The sequence below is a fragment of the Hypomesus transpacificus genome, chromosome 14 (assembly GCF_021917145.1).
Source record: "Hypomesus transpacificus isolate Combined female chromosome 14, fHypTra1, whole genome shotgun sequence".
In the NCBI taxonomy this organism is placed as follows: domain Eukaryota; kingdom Metazoa; phylum Chordata; class Actinopteri; order Osmeriformes; family Osmeridae; genus Hypomesus; species Hypomesus transpacificus.
Genome location: NC_061073.1, coordinates 515,568 through 537,805, shown reverse-complemented (window position 1 = coordinate 537,805; position 22,238 = coordinate 515,568). Strand labels below are relative to the sequence as shown.

Here is a 22,238-nt window from a genome sequence, read left to right as displayed (position 1 = left end):
AGGACCAGGGTTAGAACCAGGACCAGCACCAGGGTTAGAACCAGGACCAGCACCAGGGTTAGAACCAGGACTAGGACCAGGGTTAGAACCAGGACCAGCACCAGGGTTAGAACCAGGACTAGGACCAGGGTTAGAACCAGGACCAGCACCAGGGTTAGAACCAGGACCAGCACCAGGGTTAGAACCAGGACTAAGACCAGGGTTAGAACCAGGACTAGGACCAGGGTTAGAACCAGGACCAGCACCAGGGTTAGAACCAGGACCAGCACCAGGGTTAGAACCAGGACTAGGACCAGGGTTAGAACCAGGACCAGCACCAGGGTTAGAACCAGGACCAGCACCAGGGTTAGAACCAGGACTAGGACCAGGGTTAGAACCAGGACCAGCACCAGGGTTAGAACCAGGACCAGCACCAGGGTTAGAACCAGGACTAGGACCAGGGTTAGAACCAGGACCAGCACCAGGGTTAGAACCAGGACTAGGACCAGGGTTAGAACCAGGACCAGGACCAGAGTTAGAAACAAGCTTTCATCATCTGAGTGGTGGTGGTGCTGCTGACTCTGCTGATGTCCAACACTGCCCTCTATCTGTACTTTAAGGTACTGTCGTTTGTTCATTTGACATTTCTCAGCGTTTTCCCCTTTTCCTGAGTCTCTTGCGTTGTGTCTCTCCAGACCACCAGGGAGCCTGCAGAGAGGGGGAGCATGGAGCTGGTCTCCCTGCATTCCAGTGCTGAAGCTCGGCCAGGAGAGGAGAGAGCAGCTCAGAGGATGGAGCAGGAGGAGAGTGCTGTCTAGACGCTGATCTGAGGTCAGTCATGGAGTCCCTGCCAGTGGTGACTGACAGCACTGAGGGAAGCTGCTCTGATCCTGGATCTGGGTCTTTGGACCAGTTCCACCAGGATTTCTTTAATATCACCAACATTATATCCATCATCGAGATGTAATCACAATGATGATCATTGTTTTATCATTTTCTTATTTTGTTTATAATATCTGTAGTTTGATCCTTGACCTCTTGACATTGATAATTAGTTTAAAACGACTTAACATGCAATCCGTGGTGGTTTTTCAGTGTTTTGTATTTTGATACTGTTTTCACCTCTCACTCTCTTACTGCCATTGATTGTAGTTGTTTATTGGAAAGAGATTATGAATCTCAGTTAAATTATATTACTAATCAAGTTACAATCAAGGAGTGGGCTGAGTTTTTTTTAACACTGATATTTATATCTGACCAATCAGTCATTTATTAATTACCACCCTAACTCATCCCACATCCCACTTTGTACTATGTAGACATGAAAGGTGTGAAGATGTGCATCTCATTCTCTATAACTTTGAAATTACTTTGTAGAAGTTTCTGGTTTAGGACATCTTTCAGTTTTTGTGGCAAAAAGTACAACCGGAGCTAGCATATGACATCACAAAATGTCTCACATGAACAACAATGTTGATGAATGGTATGGTTTAATGGAGCTGTTAATTAAATCTGGTGGTGCAGCGTTCATGTGTGCCAAGACCACTTTGTGAAATATAATCCCTACCTCGCTAATGTGGCATGGTGACTGGTCTTCTTTACAGCCATATTGCCGGATCTCTGTGTAAAAGGGGCAGACATGGGAAGTAACAAAGTACAAATACATGGTTACTGTGCTTAAGTAGATTTTTCTGGTATCAGAACTTTACTTCATTATAAATTTCTGACAACTTTTTTTCACTCTTGCATTTTTTACACAAATATCTGTTCTTTCTACTTCTTACATTCTGAAGCCAGGGGAAAATTAATTTAAAAACTAAAGTTAGGAAAGGTTGAATGAATATTTTGGAAAATATTTTCCTAAGATAAGTTTCACAAGTTTTTTTTGTTTTTTTTTACGAACAAAAAAGTTTTCATTTACATTTAGTCATTTAACAGACACTCTTATCCAGAGCGACTTACAGTAAGTACAGGGACATTCCTTCGAGGCAAGTAGGGTGAAATGCCTTGCCCAAGGACACAATATCATTTTGCAGGCAGGTAATCGAACCGGCAACCTTCTGATTACCATTCAGCCATCTGACTCCCTCAGACTTGCATCATTGATGAGGATTCTACTGTACTCTACTGTACTCTACTGTACTCTGCTCTTTAATCTATTCTGTTTTAGGCTTCTCTGTTCTCCTCCCCTCCTCTTCTTTCAATGTGTGTGAAAAAAAGATGAGACAGAGGGAGTTAGCGATGTAGATATGACTGAGAATAGACACATTCCTGATCACCAATGGCCATGTATGAGGGACATGATTTAGCGATGTAGATATGACTGAGAATAGACACATTCCTGATCACCAATGGCCATGTATGAGGGACATGATTTAGCGATGTAGATATGACTGAGAATAGACACATTCCTGATCACCAATGGCCATGTATGAGGGACATGATTTAGCGATGTAGATATGACTGAGAATAGACACATTCCTGATCACCAATGGCCATGTATGAGGGACATGATTTAGCGATGTAGATATGACTGAGAATAGACACATTCCTGATCACCAATGGCCATGTATGAGGGACATGATTTTTTAATTATCGGTGTCAAAAATAATTCCTGGCGAATGCGCTGGGTGTCCATAGTGTCTTTTTGTATTAATGTATTAATATGATGTATGAATGTATTAATATGATATATGAATGTATTAATATGATATATGAATGTATTAATATGATGTATGAATGCATTAATATGATATATGAATGTATTAATATGATGTATGAATGTATTAATATAATGTAAGAATGAATTAATATGATGTGAGGTCCAGTGACAGGTGTGACACTAAAACACGTAGTAGTATTGGCTTCTTATTTAGTCCCAGAGCCCAGACATCTTTTTACACAGGAGTATCTGTACTTCTACTTGAGTGAAGGGGGTTTGTACTTTTGCCATCTCTGAAAAAGGGCTTTTAGTTGTCTAATGTAGTTGTACATGTAACTTTCGGTACAGACTGTGGCAACAAATTTCTTTGAAAAAGGACAATCAATCTACTTATCCATCCATCCATTAACCTATCTATCTATGTATCCATCTTTATCTATTAAGCAGCTTTTTCCATCTATCTGTCAAGAGCTTCGTCACCTTTGAACTCAGGTAGGAGGAGCCTGGTTTCCTTGGTGACAGGCCTGGGGGAGAGAGCTGCTCTGGGTTCTATAATCTACAGTCTGCAGTCCTGTAGCCAGCTTGACTGTGTGTGTGTGTGTGTGTGTGTGGCCACACACACTAGAGAACATACACACACTCACACACATACTCTCACACTACATGACACACACTCACACACATACTCTCACACTACATGACACACACATTTTCACACACGCACACACAAACAGATAGCAGGGAGAGACTAGGAGGAGAAGTCAGATAGTGCTGGCCGGCAGACAGGAGCCTGGCTTTCAGGGCTGGAGATTAGCCTGACTCCTGCTTCACATTCTCCAGCCTTCAGCCAAGCCCAGCTCCTCCCCAGCCCAGCTCCTCCCCAGCCCAGCTCCTCCCCAGCCCAGCTCCTCCCCAGCCCAGCTCCTCCCCAGCCCAGCTCCTCCCAAGCCCAGCTCCTCCCCAGCCCAGCTCCTCCACTCCCCAGCCCAGCTCCTCCACTCCCCAGCCCAGCTCCTCCACTCCACAGCCCAGCTCCTCCCCAGCCCAGCTCCTCCCCAGCCCAGCTCCTCCCCAGCCCAGCTCCTCCCCAGCCAGCTCCGCTCCCCAGGTCCTCCCCAGCCCAGCTCCTCCCCAGCCAGCTCCTCCACTCCCCAGCCCAGCTCCTCCACTCCCCAGCCCAGCTCCTCCCCAGCCCAGCTCCTCCCCAGGTCCTCCACTCCCCAGCCCAGCCCAGCTCTTTCCCAGCCCAGAGTTCAGGCCAGGGTAGATACTGTTGCCCTGGTGAATTCAATGTGGTTTACTTTGATTCTGAAGCCCTATTGATTCAAAAGGAAATTCAAGCTAAGATGACACTCAGACTATCTGTACAGTCTCCTTAAGGGACTATAAGCATAATGACACTCCACACACACACTCACGCACACACAAACACACTTTTGTTTTTGTCCACAGATGCCATTTCTTGCTGGTTCACAACTCGAATCCGTCCATTTGTAGAAAATAATTGCATAGTGAGAACCCTTCTTTATGTTCCAGACCAGACTCTGTGGAAAATTAAGATAAAGAAATTCCGTTCATGTCTAAAGAATGCAAACATTTTGGACAATGGCGTCACATGTCTGGATGATCAAAGCTAAAAGGAATTTATCACCAGATCAATTCTCCCAAAGGGTCTATCACTGAGGCTAGTAGAACGTTAGAACGTTAAAACGGGCATTAATAACCGATAAAGGAACGCGCTAGGAGCACCCAAGATTCTGTTGACATAACCAGAGACTGACCGGAGTGGAAGGCTTTCTCGCGCAGCGGCTTGATGGACTGCGTAACGAGGCTCCCTCCAAGCGGGTCTTCAAGCGGCACCTCATTCATAAACTCTTTATCAATCGCTCATAGTGAGAGACGAAAATTAAGCTTCGCGCCATCCCACCGAAGGTTGTCAGTGAATTATTGGGGTTAGGGCAGGCGCGCGCTCCAAGATTGATGTGTGTGTGTGTGTGTGTGTGTGTGGGGGGGGGGGGGGGGGGGGGGGGGGGGAGTTGAAAAGGACCAAATGGGCAACTGATGTTTTTATGCTCTTGCAGCGACGAGGCCCGTAAGTCCCCAGAGCAATAATCACTGTCCAGCCTTGAACACCAACCTCATTTATAAAAGTTGAAAATGTACTCTAATTATAAATCACACAAAAAAGTATTCCGTATCAAAAGGCATCATGCATTATTTTCATGCATGTGAAAGGCCCATTCTAATTATTCTGCTTGTTAGGCCAACATTATTTTCGTATTTATACACTCATATGAGTTAAGATGGACAAAGACAACGATGAAATTGTAGGATAATCATATTTACCAGTCTTGTTTGCGTTATTTTTCTACTGAGTACCATAGGCTATATATTATTTCGGTTAAAAAATGTTCTTAAATTTGTAGGCCTAGTTTAAATTCATCACCCCTTTTATCAAATTATATGTCAACAACTATTGCTATAGATTATATGCCTCTATTTGACGCGTCTCAACCACATTCTAAGGAAACATGCAATTCTCTCAAACGCACTAGGACCATATTTGTTCAGGTGATTTTAAATATTTGACTCAAATCCGTTCTAACCTATGTCACGCATTGTCCGTCGCTCCTACAGACGTTCGACATTGTGACGAATAGGCTAATTGTCCTCTTTTATTGCATCACACAAAAAGTTAGAGATTAAATCCGGTTGCCAGACCCTCGACAAGCCGACACCGAGGATCCGTGCATGAGAATATAAATACAAATGATAAAATGATTCAATCTCCCTTTACATTCTTAAAAATAAGTGTTCTTTGGGGTTCAATATAGAACCCTACGGTTCTACATTGGGAGATTGGGAGCAAAGAACCATTTCCCTAAAAATAAGGTTCTATATAGAACCCTATGATAACAAAGAACAATTTTGTTAAAATGGCTCTTTAATTGCCATGAAAAAGACATAATGAATGATAAGGACAGTAGGCTTTCAGAAAATAGGCCTACAGAATTTGTAATGATAAAAAAAATCCACAAAGAACTGGATTGGGGTTAGGCTAACCCTACCCAATATCAGGACAAATAATTGCATTTGCCATATCCCCAGTAGGCCTATAGCCTAATCAGCTTATATATATATATATATATATATATATATATATATATATATATATATATATAAAAGCTGATTTTTTATATATATATTCCCTGTGACGCCTTAACTTTCTAAAATGTACTTCCAATTTAGCCTACTACTACTAATAACGTTTTGGCTGAAAAACGACAAAACATATTTGAGGTCTCAGAGCTGCAGATGAGGCCTGGGCACGCGGAGGCCTGTGCACGCGGAGGCCTGGGCACGCGGAGGCCTGGCACCCGGCATAAATTTCGTCAATAATTTACTGTTATTGCTATTAGACTTATTATTTATATTAATAATTATAATTGATTTTTTTTTTATCGGCGGTTGTTTCAGTTGAAGCACAATAGTTTTTTTTTTAGCATCAGTAGCCTATACTTCTGATGGAATTACTAGTATTAAGACATAAATGCAAAGTTATTTTTTTATTGTTGTTATTACCCTTTGTTCTTTTTGACATTATTGGTAATGTTGTTGTTACAATTTCTATTAAATGTAGTGTGCTCTATCTGCATACTACATGCAGGTAATGATTTGATGTTGTTGCTGACCATGTTACTGTTTTCATTGCAGAAAACATTACACAATTTCAACTCCATGTAATCACCGTGATTACAGTTGTAGCATCAAACAGCGTCATATCTCTTCTGCCTGCTTTTGTAAAAAGCTCGTTCAGATTTATTTGGTCATAAAAAATGATTCTCTTTCAGACGGAAGATGTTTTTACTGCAAGCTTCGCTGTTTAGAGAGCCTGTACAGGGCCTCTCAAGGATTATTGGTAGAATAAAAAATTATCGACTCACTCATTGGATAATTTGGACGTTTACATGTGATTTTATTACAGGTCATTGTGACGGGCAACAACCATAGGCTACGTTTAGAAGTGTCCATTTGTTTAGTGTAACAACAGTGTGTATACATTGACAGTAAACATTTTACTAAGTTTACCGTCGACTATCCTAGCTGAATTTGTCCTGTTAAGTTTTTGACCAGTAGGCTGAGCTGTCCACGTCCCAGATGTTTAAACTAATCAAAAAAGCGGGACGCTTTGTGTGGCAATTTATACAATAATAACCCAATCCCCCCCCCCCCCCCCCAAATAAAATATTCAAATTCAGCAGATTCAGTTAAGGTGGGTTTACACCCAGGTACAGTCACACCGTGAGGTTATTATTCCTCCGCGCGCACCCTCTCCTCCACCACCTCCTACCTTACTGTACGTCACGTGGCCTCCGCCGTACAAATAACTGGCCTAAAGTTTGCCAGTAAAGAGCGAGGACAGTTATATCACCACTATCAGCGGAGGTACCATTCTCCAGATACCGAGAACGGAGAAGGACCGAAACCCAGAGATAACAAAGCGCGTTTTGTCTCCAGGCGGAACCTTTACGCAGAAGGAGATTTTTGGACATCTTCGCGAAAGCCGAGGTCGTTTCGCAGTGTTTTGGAGAAGTAGCGGGTCCGTGGCTCGCGGAGACCCTGGGGGCTTTATGGGCCGTTCCGTTGTTATCTTGGTGAGATAATTCAAGGAGAGCCCATAGAATTTCATTACGCTGCTATAAACGATTTTATATTATGTGCCTTAGCCTATTATTGATAGAAATATCCACATGACAAATATGGCCCTCTCCCGGTATCTGTGGCTTCGTTTGATTTAGTTCTTGTTTGGTTTCGTTACACGGGTCAAGCGCATCGTGTTGCTCTGACCTCGCTGATTGTCGGCTGGTGAGATCAGAACACATTAGCGTCATCTGAACATTATCTGTCAATCATAATAATGTGACTATGACGCCTGATGTGGATCAATGATAAGTCTGTCATGGTGTGCATGTTACCCGAGTGATGTATCTTAATTCAAATGTCTATGTCGCCATTTTTTTCATGGCCAAATTATATTCATCGTTTTATTCTCGTTCACAGGAGTAGGCTACTGAGAATAAGAGAAAAATGTATTGTATGACAGTGTAATATGATTAACAACATATAACACAAAAAGCACTATTTAAAATCAACCTCGGTCTATTTAGTCAAAGAGCTTCCTCACTGTTTCCGTCCGGTTTCAGGAGTTGACCGTCTATTTTCTGCTTTATAGGACTGTCTTTATTTACTACTGCAAGCAGAGGATAACGAAAACTGACCGGGAACAGAAGTCTCCGTAGAAGTGACTTTTCACAACCAGGAAAGGAAACCTCCCTTTAGCCTATATTTCAGCAGGGGTGAACGAGAGGTGTCAAAATGTATCAAAGCCTGGCTTTAACCTCAAACCAGTATGTGCATGAGACCGGGAACTATATACACCCCGCAGCCAGCTCCCCGGTGTACGTACCCACGACGAGAGTGCCCGCTATGCTCCCCGCGCTGCCCTATCTACAGACGTGCGAGACCCCACACCAGGCTCCCAGTCTCGGTGGGCACCACGGCTGGCCTCAGAGCGGCGCCGACGGTTCTTCGTTCAATCCGGGCAGCCCTCACCCGCCCCACGGCTTCTCCTACTCACACAGCCCACCGGTGAGCTGCAACACCGGCAGGGACACGGCCTACCAGAACCCGCTGGTACTTGGTAACGGCAGCCGGGTCGACCAGTACGGCAGCGCTCTGGTGCGCTCGGTTGGAGGGTCGTACTCGAGTCCCTATGCCTACATGAGCCCCGAGATGGCGAGCTCGTGGACCCCCGGTCATTTCGAGAGTGGAATTATAGGTCTACACGGTAGGCAGGGCTCCCTGACCGGGAGAGGACCCAATTTCGGTACGTATGACTGTATTTAGATAATATGAATCATTTTTTTGATGTTGTGCGGTAGACCGAATATAGGCCTATTAATTTCTTTAAAGGTTAAGGTTGTTGAACTAATGAAAATATACACTGTTGTTGTGGTAAGCTACTTATATACGATAACGTATAGACTATCCTATTAAGCATACAGCCTAACAATATTTTGAAAAGTGTTTAAAATATAGCTTATAATTAAACAAACGATGAAAGAAAAACGCACAGTGATTGTACTGAACTTGCCGATAATGGAAAGCTAAGGGCCGGGTTTCCCAGATTCGTTAAGAAGCTCTTGACGCTAAGACACCCTTAGCATTAAGAGCTTTTTAACGAATCTGGGAAACCCGGCCAAGGTTGGCCGATGGCCTACCCTAAGATTTGTATTTCAAAATGCAGACATAGGGCCCTAAAGTGTTTTACTTAGGCTATTGGTACTTTAAACTCTTGTTTGGCAAGAGTTGAAAAGGCCAAACCGTTTGGAGCTCTGATCATCTCTTTTACTGCCGTGTTGTCTCTAAAGTTATTTATTGTCGTTGAGAGGCGTCCTTCACACTGGAACATTTAAACAATCTATTGTCATGCTGTCCTCAGAAAAGACAAGATTCAATCAACCTTCAAACACAATGCAACTTTACACACAATACACATTCTTAAAATAAGAGGGTTGCTAAAACCAATTAATTAGGAGGCTAATTTAATCCCCGCAGCAGTCAAACTGCTTTTCCGCTGTCACGGTGAAAGAGCTCAACACTCCGCTAAACGATCCACTGTCACAACAACTGGGACACTTATAAACACCTTGAACAATGTGTATGTAATATTTATTCGACCGTGGGATCAGAGGCTACATGGGCTAGTTACTAAGCACCGAACACCTCCTTTGAGCAGACATGGATTCTCATTGCGCTCTCTTCAGTAGGCCTATAGCACATTCAGTAGGCTACTGTTCTTGTTGATTAGGCCTGGGCGCGTGGACCTTTCAGCAATTAAATTAAATTGTTTGTGTGCAAAAGTGTTCTTACAGGTGGAACACTTCCATAAAGTTGTTTATTTGACCGATTTCAATGAATTACCCCAACTTATTCATGAAAGTTTATCGTTGGAAGTAGGCTTAACTACACCATAGCCTGTCTTGATTTGTTTGACTGCAACAAAACACAGCTTCCTAAAATATCTTTCCACATCTCCCCCAGATGAAGGAACGCAGAAACAACTGTAATAACTCGTAGGTCATTCTTGATAACAGCCCTGCCAGGCGTTTTAAAAGTAAACCCTGTGTGCGCCGTCTAGCATTTTTGGTCCGCTTCTCGGGTCATTACTATGCAACCATCTCCGGTTCCCCCCTGGTCTGTAGTTTTGTTCCAATTGCGGTATTTGGAATCCGAGCAATTAATTGCAGGAGTCCGTCGCGTGTCAGCGAGGTGATTGAGAGGGGGCGCCTGAGTCTCCGGGCTGATAAGAGATCCATTCACATTCCTGCCTCTCCCCCGAGTCCCTATGCTCACTCGGCCCGCTCCGCCCGCTCGGCCCCCGCCGGAAGACGCTCCAGTGACCCTGTCTCTGTATTGATACATTCAGTTCGGATCTCTTTTCATCTGAGAAAGGCTTTTAAATTCCTCTCCCGAGCTCGCTAAGCGGGGGCATTCATCACGCGCTATTGATTGTTCTGGCGTATTTGTCATCCCGCTTCCCGTTACGACCTTGCGTGCTCTTGACAAACTTTAAAGATGTGGACATTTTTCACGAAAAGTTTCTAAAGTAGAAACTAGAAAAGTAGAAAAAGTAGGCCCACATTGGTGTCGCTTTCTAGTGATTTCTATCCACACCTATAACTATATAGGCTAAAATACATTCATGCACAAAAAATTGAAATGGCTCAGGAACAGTAGGCCTACTCGGTATATTTTTCTACCAACTGGACACACGACAAATGGGGATATATGCACTTATATTAATGATTTCATTCATTAATATTTTCATTCATATTGTTGCTACACACTTGTGTCCGCATCTTATGTGTAAAATGTTTATCTGTTTTTAGACATGCTGGAGGAGATTCCCGGTGAGGGGCGCGAGTGCGTCAACTGTGGCTCCATCTCCACGCCGCTGTGGCGGCGGGACGGGACCGGCCACTACCTCTGTAACGCATGCGGCCTCTACCACAAGATGAACGGCATCAACCGACCACTCATCAAACCCCAAAAGCGCCTGGTAAGACCAGCGAACGTGCTCTACAATTAACGGCGGGAGAGAGAAGGGAGGGAGGGACTCGAGGGAGGGAGTTAACGTAACTTAATCATTAAAGTGTAATTGTTGCTTTGGCAATATTTACACATGTATTTCATGCCGATAAAGCTTTTTCTGGACTGAAAGAGAGAGAGACCTTGCTGTGTCTTGTGCAGGATGCCCCCCCCCCCTCTTCCTGGCTGTGTTGTTCCTGGTCCTCACAGCCTTGGCCTTGGATTGGCTGTTTTTAGACAGAGGAGCTGTGAGTGCTGGGGTCAGGACCAAGGGCACTGGCCTCTGTGTGTCTAGAGAGCAATCTCCCCAGCCTCCTCCCTCCCTAACCCCAGCCTCCTCCCTCCCTAACCCCAGCCTCCTCCCTCCCTAACCACAGCCTCCTCCCTCCCTAACCCCAGCCTCCTCCCTCCCTCCCTAACCCCAGCCTCCTCCCTCCCTAACCCCAGCCTCCTCCCTCCCTAACCACAGCCTCCTCCCTCCCTAACCACAGCCTCCTCCCTCCCTAACCACAGCCTCCTCCCTCCCTAACCACAGCCTCCTCCCTCCCTAACCACAGCCTCCTCCAGCCTCTACTCTCTTCCCTTTACATTCTCTTCCGCCTCTACCCCAGCCTCCTCCCTCTCCATCCTCCTCCAGCCTCTACCCCGACTTCCTCCCTCCCTCTCCATCCTTCTCCAGCCTCTACCCCGGCCTCGGAAGAGTGACCCATCTGTGCCAACCCAGCATGTTGATGAGGTGTTGTGGTTCCTCAGCAGACGACGTCGCGGCGAGCGGGACTGTGCTGCACTAACTGCCACACCAGCACCACCACCCTGTGGAGACGCAACGCCGAGGGGGAGCCGGTCTGCAACGCTTGCGGCCTCTACATGAAGCTTCACGGGGTAGGCTTTCTACTGCTCTGCTCTGGCTCTCTACGTTGTTCTGAAACACTTGGCGGAGGCAGAGAAATCAGTACAACCTAAGCCATCCAAGGTGTGGGAGCATTTCACACTAAATACATCAAACCAGTGTGTTAATTGACCGAGGTGAAGTTATTTTCATATTCGACATTCGTCTCACATTTGGAAGACGCTACTTTGCAGCGTTGCGTTAGGGACCGGTGAAAACTACCCATACCATTTTGAAAAATAATATTTGTATGAATATAAAACCTCAAACAGACACCAGAGTATCTTAACAATGTCTGGTATACTTCCACAGCCTTTACTTTTTCAATGAAGTTTCAAATAAAATGATAGAAAATCCCTAATCTTTGAAAATAGCTTAATCCTTGCAAATCTAAAAAATTTTCAAAATTGTGTCATAAAAACTTAAATATACACCAGACTATTCAAATAAAGTCTGGCCTACTTCCACAACCTTTCAATTTTCAATAAAGTTTTAAACAAAACTGTAATAAATTGCTCATCTCTGAAAATAGCATTAAATCCACGCTAATGTTAATAACTTTTTTAAATTGTGCACCTGTGTGCAAATTCAGAAGATTTTTTTCAGTTATGTTTTTGCATAAAGGGTTGGAAATTAATGCTTTTTTGTTTTTTGCTTTTTTATCCGATAAATCGATTAATCGATTATTAAAATAATCGTTAGTTGCAGCTCTACTCTGCTCTCTACTGGTCTGGTCTGCTCTCTACAGCTCTGCTCCCAACCGGTCTGGTCTGCTCTCCACTGCTCTGCTCTCTACTGGTCTGGTCTGCCCTCTACTGCTGTGCTCTCTACTGCTCTGCTCTCTACTGGTCTGGTCTGCTCTCTACTGTGCTTGTCTCTACTGGTCTGGCCTGCCCTCTACTGCTGTGCTCTCTACTGGCCTGGTCTGCCCTCTACTGCTGTGCTCTCTACTGGTCTGGTCTGCCCTCTACTGCTGTGCTCTCCACTGGTCTGGTCTGCTCTCTACTGCTCTGCTCTCTACTGGTCTGGTCTGCTCTCTACTGCTCTGCTCTCTACTGGTCTGGTCTGGTCTGGTTTGCTCTCTACTGCTGTGCTCTCTACTGGTCTGGTCTGCCCTCTACTGCTGTGCTCTCTACTGGTCTGGTCTGCTCTCTACTGCTCTGCTCTCTACTGGTCTGGTCTGGTTTGCTCTCTACTGCTGTGCTCTCTACTGGTCTGGTCTGGTCTGCCCTCTACTGCTGTGCTCTCTACTGGTCTGGTCTGCCCTCTACTGCTGTGCTCTCTACTGGTCTGGTCTGATCTCTACTGCTGTGCTCTCTACTGGTCTGGTCTGCTCTCTACTACTGTGCTCTCTACTGGTCTGGTCTGCTCTCTACTGGTCTGGTCTCTACTGGTCTGGTCTCTACTGGTCTGTTCTACTGGTCTGCTCTACTGGTCTGCTCTGCTGCGGTCTACCAGTCGTGTAGATTCACCCTTAACATCCGGAAGATCAGGAGATACCTGTCTGAGCACTCCAACCAGCTGCTAGTCCAAGCACTTGTCCTCTCCAAGTGGGACTACTGCAACTCGCTGCTCGCCGGTCTCCCAGCATGTGCACCCTCTCCAGAGCTCGGGATTCAGAACGCAGAGGCCCGTCTGGTCTTCAATCTACCCAGACGCTCCCATATTACCCCACTCCTCATCTCCCTCCACTGGCTTCCCATCATGGCCCGTATCAGATTCAAGACCCCGATACTGACCTTCCGAGCGGTGAATGGGACTGCACCCGACTACATCAAGTCTCTCCTGCAGCCTTACAGCCCCACCCGCCACCTACGGTCTTCTTTAGACAACCGTCTGGTGGTCCCACCACTCGAGTGCCCGGTCCCAACACAAGCTTTCCTCCTGTCTTGCCCCCCAATGGTGGAATCAACTCCCCACCTCCATCAGAGACACTGACTGTCTCTCCACTTTCAAGAAAAGGCTCAAGACGCACTTTTTCCGGGAGTACAACGGTACTTAAGAATGATTGGCTGGACCTGATGTTTCCTCCAGGATCACAATAACTCTTATTGAGAGACTTGTTGGTTAGTTGTAACTGACTTTAAACTATTGTACTTGCTGTGTAATATATTTGTGTTGCTTGCTATTTTCCACAGGTACACCCTTGCACTTTTTGAGGTTCATGTTTTTAAATGGTTTGATTGTGGCTTGTTCAACTACATGCTCTTGTGGTTCTTCCCTTTGGGACTTATTTAGTTTCAGTGTATGCTTCATGTTTTGGTTACCCGCGGTGTTTGGGGTTATCTCGTTGTTATGATCAGTGACGTATGCACTTTTGTAAAGCTCTCTTTTGGAAGTCGCCTTGGATAAAAGCGTCTGCTAAATGCATAAATGTAACTGCAATGCTCTCTACTGGTCTGCTCTCTACTGGTCTGCTCTCTACTGGTCTGCTCTCTACTGGTCTGCTCTCTACTGGTCTGCTCTCTACTGGTCTGCTCTCTACTGGTCTGCTCTCCACTGGTCTGCTCTCTACTGCGCTTGTCGGGTCTGCTCTGGGCTGCGTTTCCCAAAACCATCGTAAGCCTAAATTTATCGTAGAATCCGTCATACGATGGATATTAGTTTTACGGGCCATTTCCAGAGCCCATCGTAGCTAAAGAGGCTCTTGAAAATGCTCGTAGATTAACGAGAGCTCCAGATCAGTCATGTACATCGCTAAGTGCATCTTAAGCATCTTTGAACAAAAGTCTTGAAGTTGCGACAGAACATCCGGGAACCGCTTTAGTTGTTCATGTAAAGCAAATTCCATGATTTACTTCTCAGTACATTATATAATAATTTACATTATATATACACATTACATTACATTATATATGAGTTGCTGAAAGCATGTGCAAAGCACTGAAATGTGGAGTTAGACCGTTGAACAATTACTTACCCGTTTTCAGCTCAGGTTTTGTTTAGGTGGGTCAAAACCAACCTATCCACGTCACAGCCACCTATCTATCTATATCATAGACTTATATGACCTATATACGTCAGATCACAATGGCTCCTCTCACTTGCCGTAGCGTCCATTATCCAGGTCGTAGGTACTTGAGAGAGGCGGCGCCTTCCACACAGGGGGCGGAGCTTCAGCTCCTTCAGGTGACACACCCCCCCAGTATCAAGCAGAGAAGACTGCTGATTTTCTCACGGTTTCAAAGCCTAATTTAACATACTTGTCTGTGTTTTTAATTCAAATTTGGATGGGTAGTTAACAACACATTCTTCTGTGGTGTGATGAACTTCAAACACATTTTCAGTTCTGCTTTACAGCATCTTTAAGAGACACATACAAAAGTTCTCCTTATGAGCATGTTCGGGAAACGCACGTAAGAAATAACGATGGTTTGTTATTTTACTTGTAGAGAACCCTCTTAACAGCTAAGATCCATCGTTATGGGGAAACGCAGCCCTGGTCTGGTCTGCTCCAATCTACTGTACTCTAGACCTTCTCTATACTGTCTGTTGCCCCCAGGTGCCCCGCCCCCTGGCCATGAAGAAGGAAAGCATCCAGACGAGGAAACGTAAACCCAAAATGAAGACCCCCCAGGGGGGCCCCCGGACCTCCCAGGGGGGGGGGCAGGCATCCAGAGGTCAGCTGGCGGGAGGGAGGAGGGTGTGTGTGTCCTTTTAGTATATACTGCAGCCTAGCTCTTGTAGTTGATATTCCTCCTTCTATCCTTCTCTGTCCCTCCACCCACCCTCCCTCCCTCCACCCCTCCCTCTGTCCCTCCACCCACCCTCCCTCCCTCCACCCCTCCCTCTGTCCCTCCACCCACCCTCCCTCCCTCCACCCCTCCCTCTGTCCCTCCACCCACCCTCCCTCCCTCCACCCCTCCCTCTGTCCCTCCACCCACCCTCCCTCCCTCCACCCCTCCCTCTGTCCCTCCACCCACCCTCCCTCCCTCCACCCCTCCCTCTGTCCCTCCACCCACCCTCCCTCCCTCCACCCCTCCCTCTGTCCCTCCACCCACCCTCCCTCCCTCCACCCCTCCCTCTGTCCCTCCACCCACCCTCCCTCCCTCCCTCCACCCCTCCCTCTACCCCTCCACCAGGGGGGACAGCCTCAGGTACCAGCTCTCCAGCGTCTCTCTCCATATCTGAGCACGCCTCCACCATCAAGAGTGAGCCCAACCTGGCACCCTCGCCCTACCCAGGACTAACCCTGACCTCCGCCTCGCAGGTCAGCCTGGGGGAGGCAGGGAGGGGGGGAGGTAGCAGGGGAAGGAGTGGGGGAGGGAGCTAGGGGGATGGAAAAGGGTAGGAAACAGGGAGGGTAAGGCCAGTATCCTATGTAATCCAAACGGTCCAAACTGGCTGTGGCTGGTAACATCATGTAACAGTACTTTTCTGTCTCTTTCCCCCCCCCCCTCTGTCTCCCTCCTTCCTCTCTCCCTCCCTCCCTCTCTCCGTCCCTCCCTCCTCCAGACCTCCTCCCAGCTGGACAGGGCAGGGTCTGTGCTGGTGGACATCAAGTATGAGGACTTCCCCTTCACCTCCTCCTCCCTTGCTCCTCACAACTCCTGGTGTGCTCTGTCTCAGGCCTGAGCACCTCCACAACACCAACTGGTCTCAACTCACCTGGTCCCCCCCCCCCCCCTCCTCATCTAAAAGTCATCAACGTGTTCTGCAGCTGGACAGTCTGCAGCTGGACAGTCTGCAGCTGGACAGTCTGCATGCTGAACAGTCTGCAGGCTGGACAGTCTGCAGCTGGACAGTCTGCAGCTGGACAGTCTGCAGGCTAGACAGCCTGCAGCTGGACAGTCTGCAGCGGGGCTGTCTGCAGATGGAGCTGTTGTCAGGACATCCCAGAGACATCCCACTCGAGGTAATCAGCTCCACGCTATCACCACGGAGACAGGAGCACCAATCACAGGGTCGTCAGATTTACGACCTCGGAGCTCATCACATGATGATTAACTTTTACAGAGACATTATTTATGTTGAGATAAGCAGTCACACCCCAAGAACTCAGACGCCAGCCTCACATTACCCACAATCCACCTCTACGTGTTCCTGTTTCAGGGGGCGTTAACTTCCACAGCACTTCTCACAGCAGCTGGGACTGGACTGGAGAGTTGTTCTGTGTTTAGTTGGAGTTTGGTCCAGAATACTGGTTTTCATGGTCCAGAATACTGGTTCTCATGGTCCAGAACACTGGTTCTGATGGTCCAGAGTACTACAGTAGTTTTGATGGTCCAGAATACTGGTTCTCCAGATCCTGACAGCGTCTCTGGGTGATTAAACTGACTTCATGTTCTGACGTTGAAATTGCAAAGAAAAAGAAGGGGAATTTATTTTTAATTATTCGGAATTGAGTTGTGTTGAACTATGACGGAAGTGTTGTGAAAGGAAGCTGTGATTGTATCATAGTATCTCACTGCTTACAGTGTTCTTTGAAATCTGTTTAGTTTAATAAACTGATTCTTTAATTGTTTATTTTGTTTTTTCCTAAACTCATCTTTCCAAATAATTAAAGTACATTTATTGGTCATTCCTGTTTGTGTAGTATAGCTGTGTGTCAAGGATTTTTCTCCATATTTCTCTTTCTTTCTCTCACCCTCTGTCTGTCTGTCTCTATCTCTACCCCCTCTAAATATTCTTAACTTGTTAGTCCTTGTTTACGGGTGGAAAAAAGGCCACAGCCTGAAGTGAAACGCCCTGGTAGATAAGCACAGTACTAACGACACACTAAACCCTCTGCAAATCACCCATGAAGTTCCCCTCAGTTTTCACACTGCTGGTGGATGAAGCTCCTGAGACCAGTGTGTGTGTGAGCAGGAGTGTGTGTGTTTCTCAAGATGTGTGTGTGTGAGATTAGGCTGTGTGTGTGTGTGTGTGTGGAGAGTGTGTGCTCCTGTTTCCCATGTCAGCGTTGTCGATCAAAGGTTGTGTTGCAGCTTGTTTATGACGCTGGTCCTGGAGCAGGCTGGTACCTCTTGACTGGGGGGGGAGCATTTAACTGCCCTGCCCCACCTTTATGAGTGACGACCAATAGGAGAGAGTGTGTTATCTGCAGAGTGTGTGCACTGTGGAGGTGAATGTGTGTGTATAGTGTGTTCAGTGTAGAGGTGAGTGTGTGTGTGTGCTGTGCTCCTGTACCTCCAGGTGATGTAGCTGTGCTCCTGTACCTCCAGTAGATGTAGCTGTGCTCCTGTACCTCCAGGTGATGTAGCTGTGCTCCTGTACCTCCAGGTGATGTAGCTGTGCTCCTGTACCTCCAGGTGATGTAGCTGTGCTCCTGTACCTCCAGTAGATGTAGCTGTGCTCCTGTACCTCCAGGTGATGTAGCTGTGCTCCTGTACCTCCAGGTGATGTAGCTGTGCTCCTGTACCTCCAGGTGATGTAGCTGTGCTCCTGTACCTCCAGGTGATGTAGCTGTGCTCCTGTACCTCCAGGTGATGTAGCTGTTCTCCTGTACCTCCAGGTGATGTAGCTGTGCTCCTGTACCTCCAGGTGATGTAGCTGTGCTCCTGTACCTCCAGGTGATGTAGCTGTGCTCCTGTACCTCCAGGTGATGTAGCTGTGTTCCTGTAGCTGGGTGAGCTGCCTGGTATCTACCGTATTTCTTCGATTAAACGCCGCCCTCAAATAAACGCTGCCATCGATTAAACGCGGCACCGAAAAAAACAGAAAACGGTTATTGGTTAAATTAAAACACTGTATTTATACAGTGTGTAAATCAGAAGTGTACTATAATTTCATCGAAGCAGCTGGCAGACACGAGGCTTTCTTACTACAGGTTTATTTGAAGCTTCTTCTCCAAATCCACCGTGAAAACTATACCCATAGTAGCCTATAACTGGGAGAAAATAAAGACCACATTAGCTTAATATGAACATTTAATGACATGCGCAGCGTGTAAATAACGTTCACCAAAGTAAAATACAGACACAAAACAACATACCTCGTTGGCTGCATGCTGTACACACGGTAACACAGGTTTCCTTGGATCGCTAACATCCGACCAACAACCTTAAACTTTTATCAGAGCATTAAATTGTCCGTGCTCCGCATTCTGTTAGCTTGTTGACTCTCACTCACGAGCGTTCCAAGCCTTCAAAATAAAGGCACTGTACTCTTACCAAATAAAGTCACTTAATACTACCCACTGGATGCAATTAGGCCTATATAATTCTAAATTATGACATTGGTTGAAAACAAATTAGACATTATTATAATGTAATTGCAACAGTTACATGTACAAATAGCGAGGTAGCCAAGGGTGTAGGTTTGGTCTCAGCTTTGGTAGGGTCACTCATAGATATATATCAATGGGGTCACTGACCAGCAGCCCCCCCCCTCCCCCTCCCCCCTACAAGTATAAGTGTGAATGATAGAATTCATGGGTAAAATTGTCTAAACATCCCTTAAAAAAACTGCAATTTAATGCAATCTTTACCAAAATGGACAATTCAACTTCTCACCTGAACCCCTGATGCTGATTCATCACCAACCTGCTCTACATCTGTAGCTTCAGAGTGCTGTTTTTTCTGCACAGTAATTCATCAATTTACTACAGACACTAACCATGCTTAGTTGACTGCTGACATTGGTCGAGATTACGGGGATAGCCATATTACTATCCAAGCGATCATATAGGCCTACTTATTACCAGTTAATATCACTTTTGAGTTGCTCTCCTGCTGGTACTGGGCTAAACTAGCACGGTCCCATTATGTGGGTAAGTTATCTTTATCCCTCTGGCTTCAACAAGACAAGCTGCTGCTAACACACTGGTTGAAAGATTGCAGACGCTAGGGCTCTACCACACTAACAACTTTCAAAACATGTTTCCATTGTAGAATGGGTGGCGATGTAAGACAGGTTTGCACCGTGTGGGTAGTTTTTCTACTATCTAGCTAACTAACCACGACCTTCTTAATAGCTACTTACTCTCTGGGTGGTGAAAAAACTTCTAATACATCTCTTCATTTTGGGTGACATTTTCCATTCTACAAAGCACAAAAGGGTCAAAAATATCTATGCTGAGACCAAACGAGATACTAATATGAGGCTTTATTATTTCCTGGTGTATTTAGTAGTTTACCGTGTCAGACTACTGACAGCTCTCTCTGCAAGTCAAGATTCACGAAGTGTTTCTGACTCTGCCACTTCAGCCAATTAAATGACATAATCTTGTCTCGCAGGCTCGAGGGCCCATTGATTCCATTGGATAACTTGGAAATGCATTTTTCACGAACAATAACCTGAATGTTTTGCAAATATATTGTGCAATTTTATTTTTTCGAAGTCGATCCAAATTGCAGCACAAAGGAATCCCTTTAAATTGTGTAATTGTGTAATAAACGCCCACCGTTTAATCAAAGAAATACGGTACCTGCCTTTATTTTTTATTCACTCCGCACAGGAGTATACTGTTATTTTTAGTTAGAGCACTACTTAAGTAGCCTGGCTGCCAGCCCAACTTCTCCCCGCCCAAAAAAGAATTCGGTCGGGAAGTTGGGTCTGGAGGGTCTCGTATTGGGGACCAACAACAGAAAACCAGGATCTGGGCGAACCAATCAAATTGCCAGGGTGGGCTTTATACGATGATGGACAGATGATCAACAGTAACGTAATCACCATCGTCACAAAAGAGCGCTTAAGTTGAATTCGTTTTGAACAAACATGGAGATCTGGGATGTTATGATTCTGCCATCGAGTCTGTTTTAGAAGACATCGACAGCGCATTAATTTTGAAAGAGGAACAGAGAGACGCAATCAAGGCATTTGTCGATGGAAAATATGTTTTTGCCGTCCTTCCCACGGGATTCGGTAAAAGTTTAATTTATCAGCTGGCCCCGATGGTCGCGAAGAAGATGGGACACAATAAAAACCCAGTGGCCATTGTGGTTTCTCCTTTTCTTTTGTGGAGTTGTAATCCTAAACGGAGAACTTGTTCGTATATGCATTGCCCTTTATTGTTTCGCTCAAAAAGGTTGACCATGTGAACAAGTACTCCCCCTACCCTTAAATTAATTAACACCGGCAAAAATAGTTTGTATTCATTCTTCAAGCATACTTCAAGTCTACTTGTAGTTTAGTTCTGTTGACAACAACTATGCGGTGCTTAACATACGTCACATACTCTGTTGCTCTGATTGGTTGTAGATCTATCCAATTGCGCGAAGAGGCATTTGTTTTCCAGGCTCACGCCCTGTAGTCAAAGCCCAACGGAGAGTTCTCAGACTCATATTCTGACTACAATTATGAGTATGACAACATCAGGCTACTACTTAAGAGCCAGTAGAACAACATTTCGTTCTTATGTGCACTTAGCTGTGCTGTTGAATTAAAAAACTATTAACTGAGTTGATGTTGTTCTTTAGCTCAATATTGTTGCCACCCTCCCTCCTCTTTCCCCCCTCCCAGTCAATTTTTTTTGCTGGTTTTGGGAAAAGAAATGTGTGTGACCAGGGAACAACAGAGAGAGAGTGTGGGAGGCTGGTGTTGGGGAGGGTAACACAAGTATTTATTTAAGTCATATTCAAGCCTTAAATCAGAACTTCCTCAGGTTGTCTGCCTCCCCTGGGAGACTCCATCATCTCCTGTCAAGGAGGCTTGGCAGGAGCAGGACTGTGGTGTGTCTATAGACATGCATGCACCTACATACACACACACACACACAGACACTTACACATTTCAAATATAAATACGGTTGTTTACTATGTTTAAAATGATGATGTGGGATACCTTACTGGTCATTTGTTACCCTTCTCTTACCTTCCTCAGTCACCCAGCCCCCCTCTCACCCCCCCCCCCCCCCCCCCCCCAGTCACCCTTTCTAGTCTGAAGATCTGTTTTTTTTTCTTCTTTTTTTCTCTCCCTTTGTTGAACATAATAGATCAAATATAAATAGAGAAGGAAAGAGAGGCAGAGCGAGAAAGACATGGAGTGAAAGAGAGAGAAAGGATACAGAGAAAGAGAAATGTCCCCCTGGTCTTGTTTCAACAGTCTGATATAATTAGCTATTTCTAAACAGAGTCCATTCTGTTACAGATTTCTAAATTTAGTAGACAGACAGGAATGATGGATAACAGGGAGGAGGGGGGAAGAGAGGGAGGAATGATAAGAGGGAGGGAGGGAGTCAGTAGAGGGAGGAATGATAAGAGGGAGGGAGGGAGTCAGTAGAGGGAGGAATGGATAAGAGGGAGGGAGGGAGTCAGTAGAGGGAGGAATGGATAAGAGGGAGGGAGGGAGGAATGGATAGAAGGGATAAGCAGGGAGAGAGAGAGAGGTTTTATGAAATTTCCCAGAGGAGGATAGTCCTCCTGTTCTTCCCCTGAGGAAACTCCACTGCTCCTCACTCACATTTCAAGTTTTTTATTATCAGATGCACAGAACAACACAAGGTCAGACTGGACACTGAAATTCTTGGAACAAGACAACGCAAGCAACCTGGCATAACATAACATATACGTACTAAGAACATAGATTACATATATGATTAACTAAAATATAATATAAATACAATAATAATAAAACATCCTTAATATACAAAATAATATGCAATATACAATACAATAT

The 22,238-nt window shown here is 45.5% G+C and overlaps 1 protein-coding gene across 2 annotated transcripts; it reads left to right on the top strand.

The window, feature by feature from the left end:
- Nucleotides 1-512: 512 nt before the first annotated feature.
- On the top strand, nucleotides 513-17,132 carry gata5 (GATA binding protein 5). 2 transcript variants are annotated; one of them, XM_047034294.1, is made up of 8 exons: nucleotides 513-599; nucleotides 675-810; nucleotides 7,875-8,528; nucleotides 10,594-10,763; nucleotides 11,546-11,674; nucleotides 15,184-15,301; nucleotides 15,764-15,891; nucleotides 16,137-17,132. In XM_047034294.1, the coding sequence occupies exons 3-8, from the start codon at nucleotides 8,018-8,020 to the stop codon at nucleotides 16,254-16,256; spliced, it is 1,176 nt and encodes a 391-aa protein (XP_046890250.1). In that variant the 5' UTR covers nucleotides 513-599; nucleotides 675-810; nucleotides 7,875-8,017; the 3' UTR covers nucleotides 16,257-17,132. The 2 variants fall into 2 exon arrangements, with proteins under 2 accessions (XP_046890250.1, XP_046890249.1); XM_047034293.1 differs by lacking the exons at nucleotides 513-599; nucleotides 675-810 and adding an exon at nucleotides 7,063-7,296.
- The last annotated feature ends 5,106 nt before the right edge of the window (nucleotides 17,133-22,238 follow it).